Source organism: Crinia signifera, chromosome 5 (assembly GCF_055691185.1).
Source record: "Crinia signifera chromosome 5, ASM5569118v1, whole genome shotgun sequence".
In the NCBI taxonomy this organism is placed as follows: Eukaryota; Metazoa; Chordata; class Amphibia; order Anura; family Myobatrachidae; genus Crinia; species Crinia signifera.
In genome coordinates this window covers 15343964-15357131 of record NC_139221.1, presented here as the reverse complement: position 1 = coordinate 15357131, position 13168 = coordinate 15343964, and the positions used below count along the sequence as shown (strand labels likewise).

General features: G+C 47.1%; 1 protein-coding gene across 1 annotated transcript in view; it reads left to right on the top strand.

Annotated features, from left to right (window-relative positions):
* The first annotated feature begins 411 nt into the window (after nucleotides 1-411).
* KCNV1 (potassium voltage-gated channel modifier subfamily V member 1) overlaps nucleotides 412-13168 on the top strand; it is a 29974-nt gene continuing 17217 nt past the window's right edge. The window contains exon 1 of the mRNA XM_083186710.1: nucleotides 412-1912. Within this exon, the coding sequence (XP_083042836.1) occupies nucleotides 898-1912 (1015 nt within the window). The 5' untranslated portion in view covers nucleotides 412-897. The remainder of the gene's footprint in view (nucleotides 1913-13168) is intronic.

Here is a 13168-nt window from a genome sequence, read left to right as displayed (position 1 = left end):
AATTATCAACATACCCAAGGTCGACATTGATAAAAGGTCAACACAAGTTATGGGTGACTTAGACATGGTCGACCTGAATAAGGTCGACATGCACTTTTCACTTTTTGGTGTCTGTGTCGACATATGTTGAAATGGACACCGTATAAGTGTACCACGTCCCCTCACATGTGCTTCAAAAAACTCATGTCAACTTTTTTCATGTAGACCATGAGCTTTGTCCACTTTTTGTCAATGTCATGTTGACTATTTTAAGGTGTCGACCTTATGACTGTCAACGCAGACATTGTCTACTCAGTGACCGCATGACCTTTGTATTGTAGCTGAGCATTCACTGTCCATGGTGCTGAAACGTGCGAGGACGCGCTTCATCCATCCCTGTGCACTGGGCGCTGTCCACCCGGCAGTGCTGAACGCTCACAGCGGCTTAATGCCACATGTAATGTAATGTAACCAGCCGCTGTCCGTGGTGCTGAAGCCGCAGTCGCTGCCTGTGGTGCTGAACCACTACCCGCTGCCCGCGGTGCTGAACCGTGTTACCCGCTGTCCATGGTGCTGGACCATGCGAGGAAGCGCCCGATCCATTCCTCTGCCCGGGACACTGTCCAACCGGCGCTGTGGAACCCACACAGTAGCTTGAGGCTGCATTAATGACATTTGGGAACAGGCAGAAAGATATGTGAGCCTTTTTCTTTTCACACTGGTCCTCAGAACTTTTCAACGCCGAAGGGAGGGAAGAGCCAAGACAAAGGGAACAATCCGTATGTGTTACAGTATCCAGAGCCAGTGAGGCAGAATATACTCTTTACAGGTAGTCACGACCAGAGAGAGAGCGAGCAGCAACAACAGGCAGCAAGGCAGCTGAAGACAAGTGGGGGATCCAACACCCGAAAAGCACCCATGCTCCCTCATCTGTTTTGTTCGGATGGCCCATCTGATGATGAGGGGAGCATCAGGATGCACCCACGCTCAGCCAGCAGTAACATCAAGCTGTCAAGACCCTTCACTGTCTGCGGCAATGGGGACTCCGACTCTGCCCTATCCCTGGACTCCAGCGTCTTCTGCAGCGATTTTTCTGCCGCACCCCGAGATCATTTCACCATCAACGTTGGGGGCAGCAGGTTCATCGTCTCGCAGCAGACCTTGTCCAGCCACCCGCACACACGCCTGGGCAGGCTGGCATCTGGGGGAGATAATGTGTATGACCTGTGTGATGATGCTAACTTGCTGGACAACGAGTATTTCTTTGACCGCAGCTCTCAGATGTTTGAGTACATCATGCACTACTACAAAACTGGGCGTCTGCATGTCATGGACCAGCTGTGTGCGGTGTCCTTCCTACAGGAGATAGAGTACTGGGGCATCGATGAGCTGAGCATTGACAACTGTTGCAGGGATAGGTACTTCAGGAAGAAACTTAGGATCGAGACCCTGGACATCAAGAAGGAAGAGGAGGAGGTAGAAGCTGAAGAAGACGACTTTAGTGGGGTGGTTTTCGAGCACTTTCGGCAGAAGCTATGGGACGTCCTGGAGAAACCAGGATCCTCAGTGGCTGCTAAAGCCTTTGGCACTGTCTCTATGACCTTTGTGATCGTCTCCATAGCCAACATGGTTCTAATCTCATCTGACAGCAACACAGTGGACAATCCTTTTTTAAATGTTTTGGAATACGTTTGTGTCACCTGGTTCACAGTGGAGCTGTCCCTTAGGTTTCTCTGTGTCAAAGACAAATGCCTTTTCATGAAAAGTATCACTAACCTTATTGACATTATTGCGATCGTACCCTTTTACATCACCCTCTTGGTAGAAACCTGTTACGGGGAGAGCACCGAGCTGGAGAACGTCGGGAGGATCGTCCAAGTCCTCAGGCTAATGAGATCATTAAGGATGTTAAAACTCGGTAGACATTCAACAGGTAATGCATTAGGTATTCATACTCTGCAGAATAGAGTATTTAATAATGCATGCAGTGCTCTAGGTCAGGTTCAATTATACACTTGGAAGTTTGGGAATTCACACCATCACTAACAATATTGACCAGCTGAGAACTAACTGTTACTGCTTTGATTACACACAGGGACAATCTCATGTATCATGGCCACTGGTTTAGTGCATGTAAAATCCTGATGAATGTGTTGTCAAGAGTTCATTTATCTCACCATAATTAAGAGCCGCTCAAGGAAATACTAATTAATATATTTAATTAAACATAGGGGTGATTTGTTTCCCCTACATTGGAATTAAAGCTGTACTGTAGGCAAACATTACTTATGGGAGGTTATTCTGGTTGATTTACAAGGCTGCAAATTTCCAGCCTTGCGAGTCCACCAGACCCAGCCTTGCAAATGGTGGCGTGGCCGCCACCTATTCGCAGTGTGTGTTTGCACGCACTGACTGCGAATGGCTGTTTGACACCAACATCCATTCGCAGCCTACGGGGGGACACCCACATCATCATAGAAACATAGAAACATAGAATGTGACGGCAGATAAGAACCACTTGGCCCATCTAGTCTGCCCCCATCAAATGATGTGAAAGGCACAGGCACATCTAAGATTGCTCAGGGCCCGCCTCCCCATGCCCCCCCCCCCCCTGCTCACCGGCCACAATCTGTTCGCCATGAAGCACACACCCTGCGCATGCACATGCACATTTTAAAAATTTGCAAGCGTACGGACCTGAATAGGGTCCATGGTATGTATAAAATATGTATCATTAACTAGGTGATTCAACGCGCCCTACGGGCCTCTTCACACCGGCGTAAGGGGCTGCGCCCCCTTAATTTGTAAACGTTTGTATACGAGAAATATGGTTAGAATTGTATGAAAGATGCCCTGTATTGCAACTTGGGTGTCCGCGAATTGCGGGAGGGGGGGTCGCGGGGGGTGCCGCAAATTGTGGGAGGGGGGGTTGCGGGGGTGGGGGGGTGGTTGCTGTGAATTGCGGGAGGGAAGGGGTTGCAGAGAATCTCTGGATTGGGGGTCGCAGGGGGGGGGGTGATGCGAATGGCCACAAGAAAAAATCAACACAGAAAGGTCAACACATGTAAATGTTGACATAAGTGTGGCACTTCATTGGTATCCATGTCGACACATGAGAATGAATATGAAAACATTAAAAAAATGAAAAACAAATCTTCATAAACTCATGTCAACCTTTTTCATTTCGACTATAGCCATGTCAGTGTTTTGCATGTGCCATTTAATCCTGGGGCTGCCGTGAATCGCGGAGGTGGGGGGTGCCGTAAATTGCGGGAGGGGGGGTCGCGGGGGTTGGGTGCAGCCAATCGCGGGAGGGCGGGGTTCACGGGGGTTCCGGTGGGGGGTTGCCGCGAATTGTGGAAGGGGGGGTCGCGGGGGGGTGCCGGGGGGTGCTGCGAAACGCGGGAGGGGGGTTGCGGGGGGGAATGTGACGCGAATCGTTAATGAAAAAATCAACACAGAAAGGTCAACACATGTAAATGTTGACATAAGTGTGGCACTTCATTGGTGTCCATGTCGACACATGACAATGAATATGAAAACATTTAAAAAATAAATCTTTAAAAACTCATGTCAACCTTTTTCATTGTCGACCATAGCCATGTCAGTGTTTTGCATGTGCCATGTAATCCTGGGGCTGCTGTGAATTCTGGGGGGGGGCGCAAATCGCGGTAAGGGGGGTCGCGGGGGGGGCGCGAATCGCGAGAGTGGGGGTCGCAGGGTGGAGGGGGGTGTGTGCCGTGAATCGCGGGAGTGGGGGTTGCGGGGGGGTGTGATGCGAATCGCCACAAGAAAAAATCAACACAGAAAGGTCAACACATGTAAATGTTGACATAAGTGTGGCACTTTATTGGTATCCATGTCGACACATGAGAATGAATATGAAAACATAAAAAAAATGAAAAATATATCTTCAAAAACTCATGTCAACCTTTTTCATTGTCGACCATAGCCATGTCAGTGTTTTGCATGTGCCATTTAATCCTGGGGCTGCCGTGAATTGTGGGGGGGTGCCGCCAATTGCGGGAGGGGGGGTCGCGGGGGGTGGGTGCAGCCAATCGTGGGAGGGCGGGGTTCACGGGGGTTCCGGTGGGGGGTTGCCGCAAATTGTGGGAGGGGGGGTCTCGGGGGGGTGCTGCGAAATGTGGGAGGGGGGTTGCGGGGGGGTGAATGTGACGCGAATCGCCACACGAAAAAAATCAACACAGAAAGGTCAACACTTGTAAGTGTTGACATAAGTGTGGCACTTCATTGGTGTCCATGTCAACACATGACAATGAATATGAAAACATAAAAAAAAATGAAAATTAAATCTTCAAAAACTCATGTCAACCTTTTTCTTTGTCGACCATAGCCATGTCAGTGTTTTGCATGTGCCATTTAATCCTGGGGCTGCTGCGAATTCCGGGGGGGTGCCGCGAATTGTGGGAGGGGGGTCGCGTGGGGGGTGCCGCGAATCGTGCAAGGGGGGGTCACGGGGGAGGTGTTTTTGCCGTGAATCGCGGGAGGGGGGGTCGCGGGGGAGGGGGTGTTTTAGCCGCGAATCGTGGGAGGGGGGGGTCTCGTGGGGGGGTGCCGTGAATCGTGCAAGGGGGGGTCACGGGGGGGTGTTTTTGCCGCGAATCGCGGGAGGGGGGGGTCACGGAGGAGGGGGTGTTTTAGCCACGAATCGTGGGAGGGGGGGGGTCGCGTGGGAGGGGGGTGCCGCGAATCGTGCAAGGGGGGGTCACGGGGGGGGGTTGTTTTTGCCGCGAATCGCGGGGGGGGTCGCGGGGGGGTGGGTTTGCTGCGAATCGCGGGAGGGGGGTCGCGGGGGGGTGTTTTTGCCGCGAATCGCGGGAGGGGGGGTCGCGGGGGGGGGGGTTTTGCCGCGAATCGCGGGAGGGGGGGTCGCGGGGGGGTTTTCTGCGAATCGCGGGAGGGGGGTCGTGGGGGGGGTTGCCGCGAATCGTGGGAGTCGCGGGGGGGTATGCGGTGGGGGGTGCTCACCTGGTGGCTGTGGAGTAGCAGTGCTGGGCAACATGGGGAGGCAGAGGGTGTCTGGCACTGTCTGTGGGCTCACTGGGCTGGTTCTCTGTCATGTGAGTCAGTCATGTGAGTCAGAGGCTCCACCCAGCGTTATAGCTCCAGACACACTTTGAGTGACAGATGTAGCCAAATATATAAGAGATGTATTTCTATAACTAGATAGATAGATAGATAGATAGATAGATAGATAGATAGATAGATAGGTGTTACCATGACTGCCTCACAGCACTGGTGACTTCAGTTCAAATCCTGAAAAAAACAACTTTCTTCAGTGTGGAGTTTGTATGTTCTCCCTTTAAATATGCTTCAGTTTCTTCCCATAATCCAAGGCAGATTGGAAATCTTAAAGGAAGATGTGGGGCGCTTACCAGGAGTGGTTTGAACCCAGCTGCTGCTTTAGAACAGGACGGTCAGTCCTGTGTGATACAACAAGGAACAAATACAGAAATAAGCAGCGCTAAAAACTAATATTGAACAGACCGGTTGATCTATTCCAATTATTTATTAATACTTCACTAAAAATAAAAGTAAGTATAGCCAGCATGAATAAAAATGGGAATAAAACAAGTGTGCACAGAATTCAAATTTTTTGTGTACTGTAGTCTCCACCAACCATTTTAGATCAAGTGTCCTGAAGAGTCCTGGGTTTTATAGGCCTATAGATGTAAATGTAGGTCCCCAAATGGTCATCCAGGGGGAGAACAAATATGTAGCAGGTTTTGCCAGGAGTGGCCCAAGATGGCTCAAATAACTCCTACCACAGATCTTTATGCAGGTATTAAGTCCTCGATCTCCTGTGGATAATAGTTGGTTTTTGAATCCAAAGCTGGAAATTATGGAATAAGTCCAAACGGGGATAAACAAAAGTTGTAATCCAGGAACACTGGGTTGGGAGAGATAGCGATCTCGTTTCATTGCCATTTTTAGTATCGTTTTAGGCAGGAATGGAAATCATGCTTCAATGCAAAAATCGTTTAAAAAAAGTGTTAATAGTTTATTTTTAGCAATTAACAAACTACAAAGTGAATGAACAGAGAAATTGGAGCCAAATCCATATTTGATGTGACCATCCTTTGCCATTAGGTCTTCTAGGAACTTGCACACAGTTTTTAAAGCAGCTTGGCAGTGAGGTTGTTCCAAACATCTTGGAGAACTAACGTCAGATCTTCTATGGATGTAGACTTGCTCTGTCTCTTCAGTCAGATGATGTTGAGATTATGGCTCTGTGGGGGCCCTATTATTATTATTATTAATGATAATATTATCCTTTAGGTATATGGTTCTATAATGGATCCGCAGTGCACAGGTACAGAGTGAATAAATGCATTAGCAGAACAAGCAAACAATGACTTGAAGTTCAAGAAAGTCTAGGCCAAGTACAGGGTATATAAACTGTGTCTTACCTGGGCAAATAGTAGATAAGACCGGAATACGGTCTTTTGAGGATCTTCACACTGAAATTGGTCTCCCGTCGGATCTCTTCTGGTTCTACCTACAGGTTAGACATTACATCTCCTCCCTTCCCAAACGAAAGCAGGGGTGGGAACCGACCCCCTTTGAATTGCTACTTCTTTCCCAGGAGTTCCCAAAACATTTGATCTCTAAATTTTACCAAATATGCTTAAGTAACCTTCCAGATTTAACACCTGCCTATACTATAGCTTGGAATAAGGAGTTGGGTCGGGATCTGTCGGAAGACCAATGGACTCAAATATTTAAATATGTCTTTGCATCTTCCTCCTCAATACAAACACTAGAAACCCAATACAAGATATTATCCCGCTGGTATAGATGCCCATCGACACTACACCAGATGAACAGTACCTTGCCTAATGTATGCTGGAGATGTAACCAATCTCCAGGCACTCCCATACATATTTGGTGGACATGTCCAACCATCCAAATATATTGGCGCCAGGTTCACAATATCTCAGAAAAAATAACTAACTCTTCACTTCCTTTTAGTCCTGAATTTTGGTTACTTAACCTCATAGACATGCCTATCTCCAGGTTTAAAAAATCCTTGATTAGACACTTAGGGGGAAATTTACTAAAGGAAATGTGTAAAAAATAGGTGTAAAAATAGGTGTATTTGTATCCAGAAATACACTTATTTTTGACATTTTCTATCCCGAAAATACGGCAATTCGTATTGATGTGCTATCAATACGAATTGCCGTATTTTCGGGATAGAAAATGTCAAAAATAAGTGTATTTCTGGATACAAATACACCTATTTTTACACCTATTTTTTACACATTTCCTTTAGTAAATTTCCCCCTTAATGAATGCAGCAAGAGCGGTTATACCGTGCCACTGGAGGTCTTCAGAGCCTCCCTCCCTCTCTCACTGGTTCCGCAGGCTGGACCTATACATGAATATGGAAGATCTAACATCCTTTTTGAAGGACACTGCACAGACCTTCACGGCCACCTGGCTTGAATGGCTTGCCTTTAAGGAATCCCCCGACTATACTCGCACCACCTCAGCAGGTCGGGTTCATACCACCCAGTGATCCCTAGGCACACCTCTTCCCCCTCCCTCCCCCAACCCCCTTTCATTTCCTCTTTTCTCTTTCTTTCTTTCTTTAAACAAACTTCCAACGTATTATCTTCTATACAGCTTCTAGACATGCACTTTGTTATTGTGCGATGTTTGGAATACATAACATTGTTCCACGCTGCTGTTGTTAAATGTAACCTTGTTTTTATTTCAATAAAAATTGATTGCATAAAAAAAAAAAAAAGAAAGTCTAGGCCAAGTACAGGGTATATAAACATACAGTATATGAATCAGCAGACGATATTGTACTACTGTAAGTATTAGGGTTGCAGAAAACCAGGGAATTTTGTGCCGTCAAAGGAAGTATGGAGTACAAGAGGACTCCATATTCTTCTTTACGCTGAAGATCATTCTTAATGGCTGTATCTAGAAAGCCCTCTGACCAATGATCCCTCTGCGAAAATGACCTATTATTTTGATAAGGCGGAGCTCAGGTACTTGTACAATGGCTGCAGCAGCTCCCTCCCTTCACTGCCAGGGGAAATCTGGCTCAGGACAACTCACAGATGTAGCCATGCCCATCATTGCCAGGGCAGTTGCCACGTCAGACATCCGTGGAGATTGTCACCCTCCTGCCACCACACTCATGCATCTAATTCGCACACCCAGCTCATAGAAACGTTAGTTCCACAATATAAACTTTGCTGCGCCAAACGGGCACTAGCACCCATATTGCAGGAATGATGAGAGCCGCTACATCTATATATTCTAAAGGTAATATAAGCTGTTACATAGGGTAGTGTTCACTCTTGGCCAGGATGGCACATGCAAGGGGTACTCATCAAGAGAGGGCATTGCCTGGCACTGCTTGGAAGGGCTCTCTGCATTTGGAGGGAGGGCATGCTCCCCGTTTATTTGTGACCCATCATTTGTCGGGTCACTAGCTAGTGTGTCCACCATATAGGGGGAATTTACTAAGCTTGTAGCCATATACGGCTAGAAATTAGTATTTTCTGAATTTATAAAGGCAGTATACAGCTGTTTGTATTCATATATCCATTCGTATTTCGAAAGGTTGTATCCAAATTCAGTATGTGGCCATATGGTATACACGGCCGATAATTGTCCTGAAATTAGGCCTGGGAAATACCCCTTACTACCCAAGTGTATTTGGCTGAAGCCTGCACGGATCAGTCAGATCTGTTCTCTGTGTACAAAATAGAAAAAATAGATGAAAAAACAAGGTATGGTCCCCCACCCAACAATTACCATCCCTGAGCTCATTGAACCTGGTCCTGGTTGCAGAAATGCAGGGGAAACAAAATTGGGGGCCCCTGTATTTCTATAACCAGCACTAGGTATTTCTATAAACTAGCACTGGTCCCAAACAGCCAGCAGGCTAATGCCACCATAGTGCTGGGAACCGCCCTTAGACGCCCATATTAATCTTTAACATGGGCTTCTATGGAGCCGCAAACAGCCAATCAGCTATGGAGCTCCCCCTGGAGCCAGCTTCTGATTGGCTGCGGGAGGACCCGGTGTATGATGTCACTGGGAATTCCCCAAGTTTTGGGGAGGAGCCGCAAGTGTAAACGCACTTGCGGCTACTCCAGTTCATTATGGTAACGGGACTGTCGGTTTGTTTTTTGTAACCCGTGGATGCCTACATGGAAAGAAGAGGACACAATCTTTGACGGAGGACATGGTGAGTATAATTTCCTTTCACTGGTACCCTAATGGGATAATACTGGAGAAGAGAAATGGCCTAAGGTGGAACCTATAGGTAAGTATGTTCGTGTGATTGTAGTGTGTATTAAACTTTTATTTTCTATGGTGTCTGTGTGATTTATTTCACTATTGGTTAAGATGTAGAACTACAAGACCCAGCTGGCCCTTTAATGCTCTGAATGCTGTGACTTGAGGTTCGACACATCCCTGCATGCGGAGGAGGCTTGCTGGGTCTTGTAGTTCCACAACTACAACCCAATAGTTTTTTATTGTACTTTTTACACATTTATGGCTATCATCCCGGTGCCCACTGCCCAGGGTCACCGGAGACAGTCCTGGCCTTCTGCATGGGCAGGAGATGCCCTGTAGGGGGGACCCCTTTATTGGGGGGGTCCCCACTCTTCCAGGGTCCCGGCCCTTGCTGACCAGTCAGGGGTTATTTCTTTCGCCGGGAGAGCTTATACAATAAGTTTCCCCCAGCTGTGGCATTAGCCTGCTGGGTATTTGGCCCCAGTGCTGGTTTACAAGTTAAGGGGAACTCCTAGTGGATTCATATTTTCGCTAGAATAAGGCCGATCCCGGTTGTATACATTTGTACTATGGATCGACTGTATTTCGGCTTCTTAATAATTTATCTCATAATATCTGTGTCTTTTTAGCCAGATCCATCAATATTCTCTACAACCTGAAGCCCCCCATTTCCCCCAACCCACATTTCTCCAACCTCATGTCTCTCTTCATCATCAGCACACCCTCTGTCACTCCAACCACATGCCCCCTGTGTCTCACCAGCCCCTTGCTCCCTATCTGAAGATTCAAGCCACCCTATGTCACTCTATCCCTCATGCTACCGATTTCTCACCATCTTCAAGTCCCCCTGTGTCTCACCGACCTCATGACACTCCTGTGTCTCTCTAGCTTCATGTCTCCATTGTGTTTCTGTAGCTTCATCGCACCTGTGTGTTTTAAGGTCCATGTCTGTGTAAACTCTTGCTCACTCCTTGTTATTTCTGTCATCTCCTTCATCTCTTGTCCCTCTTACCTATTGGTTGGGAGGGGTTTGCAGGTCGGTACATGAGTAGTTGGGGACATGTAGGGGTTGCCTGAGGTGTGCCGGCTTTAGCACCTACAGGTGTATTCTTCCTATCTATGCCGTCCCCCTCCCTCCCTGTCCCTCTCACATCTGTCCTTTCTTTTTCCGCTCACCTACAGATGGAGCCGGGGTGCCTCTTGCTGGCGAATCGCCAGACTGTCTCCACTGGTGATCTGCCAGCAGCGAGGCACTTCATCTGACTGAGATGCACGTGCGTCTCACGCGCACGCGCGTCTCAGTTTCCGGGCGGCGGGGCGACGGGAACCTGTCCGTCTCCGCTTCAGGGAGATGGACAGGGTTAGGGGTGGGTGCGGGCGCGTCCCCTTCCGACGGCTCTTCCCCCTGGTCCCCGCCGGCTTGTCGGTGGTCACCCGGGGTCCCCACCGCCTCCCCGCACCCACCCCTAACCCTGTCCAGCTCCCTGAAGTGGAGACGGACAGGTTCCCGTCGCCCCGCCGCCCGGAAACTGAGACGCGCAGATACAGATGGTGGCTGGCGGGGGATGGCGGCTGGCGATTCTGCCGCCATCCCCTGCAAAGACAAGCCCGGCTCCATCTGTATTTCTCTGTTTTATCTATGCCTCCCCCCAGCTTCCCCTCTCTCTCATCTCTGTCCCCCTCTCCCTGTCGGGAGGAGATTGCGGGAAAGGGGCGGCGGCTACTGACACTGATAGCGCTGGCTGGGAGAGGGGTATGGATGTGTCTAGCAGGTACTATAGCTAGTAATGGCTGCAGGAGAAGGCGGGGGAGGGAATTCTTGCAGATCCTTACTTTGCAAGTGATAGATATATATAGTATAGTATCATTTATTTTCTGTGGCTTTCAATGTTTCTTCTATAAATTCATGGAACATACTGCTAAAATGAATGCTAAAAATGGTATCCTATTGATTTTTATTATCAAACTCTTGCCCAGTAAATATTATACACACAATATACTCAAGAATAATCTTTATGTCTTATTATTTTATTGACTGGCCCATCTTAATTAGCAATCTACAATATGAATCACTACAATAAATACATTGAACATATACAATGATGGCAGTTAGCAACAAAAGTCATAAAACTGCATTAGCTGGGAAGTTACTTGTGTTTTGTTTAGATTTTCAAACCAACCGTATATAAGAAGGAAAAGATTTCATTTATTTTATTATTAACATTCTCTGCTGTGATTTACGATGTGGAACATACACAACAATAAAACAAAACCTAGAATTAACAAAGAGGTGAAAAAGCACCCGCTCCATCGGCTAAGTCTATGCATAAAATTATAGTCATAGTATTTTATTATCTAATACCAACATATTGCTCATTGTAAAACAGTTACAAAGACTTACAACAGAAATAATCAAGAATAACAATAGACTGACGTAGAGAAGCGAAGCAGAGAAGTTCCAGACAGAGTTTATTGCCCAAAGGAGATGTAAACATACAGAGGGAGCGCCTCCCGGCCAGCCTGAGGAATCACCAGATTCTCTGAGCTGGTGCAGGCTGGAGCAGAGGCGCTCCATCAGCACGGGAGTGGTTTCCCTGCCCGTATCCGCTTCAGGGAGACGGGCAGGTATCGAAGGGGAGCTGGGGCTAACTGGGGGGTAGGGCTGCGGGGGAGCTGCTGAGGGTGGCGGAGGGCTCCGACAGAATGGGGTGAGCTAGCGTCTCGTGCGCGCAGGCCCTCTTCTGGCGGCGGCTATTGAATGGTGACTATCGCCAGGAACAGCTCAAATACAAACATAGAATATGATGGCAGATAAGAACCATTTGGGCCATCTAGTCTGCCCTTTGTTAACCATATTGTCACCGTTACTAAACCTACTTGATCTTATTTCTTTGTAAGTATGTCCTTATGTCTGCCCCATGCATGTATAACTTGTTCTACTGTCTGAGGACATCTAATGTGTCAAGCTTCAAAAAGTTGTAAAGTGGAGGGTGATAAACATACAGCCAATCAGCTCCTATCTGTCATTTTTCAAACCCAGCCTTTAACATGGCAGTTAGGAGATGATGGGCTTGCTGGTTTTTCACTCTCCTCTTTATCACTTTTTGAAGCTTGATACATTTGGCCCTTAGCCTCTACCACTTCTAATGGGAGGCTATTCCACTTGTCCACTACGCTTTCTGTGATGTCACTTCTTCTAAGGATTCCCCTTTACCTCCCTCCCCCATTATCAGTGCATGTCCCCATGTTCTAAGACTTAATTTGAACAACGTTTCCCTCCTGGACCTTGGTAAAACCCTTGGTATACGTGACAGTCTCTATTTGTTAATAGAGTAAGTACATTTTGATGCACTTCATAATATTAGTTATTAGCTCAACATTTTCCGTTTAGATTCTAGGACTTTGTATAATCAGACATTTTAAAGATTCTATATTACTGACATAAAAGTAGTCATTGTCTATTTTTGTATTAATTACATCACAGGACTGCCAAGGGCAGCATTGCACAAAAGCCATATGAAAATATTGCACCCCCATCTCTCTTGAGAGCCTATTTATCAAAAAGGGAATATTCCTATATTCAAAGCGAATATCTGATTTATAGATATTTACTTATGGATATTTGTCAATGTCTGAAGGATGCCATTGTTGCTTATTGCCAGCGGTGGTCATCATATCACATACTTAAGGACGACAGGAGCAGTACTACTACCTGGTTGCCAATACAGTAACCTTGCTAGCACATTCTCAACTGCACAATTAACTGTGCGCACCTCTGAATGAGGCCCACTGAATAAATTGCAATCAAGTAGCAATAACACCCGTATTTCTAATTTAATGAACCATTCATTTATCTCTCAGTATTAAATCTGTGGCGGTGGAACCTCTTTCCTGAATTTCT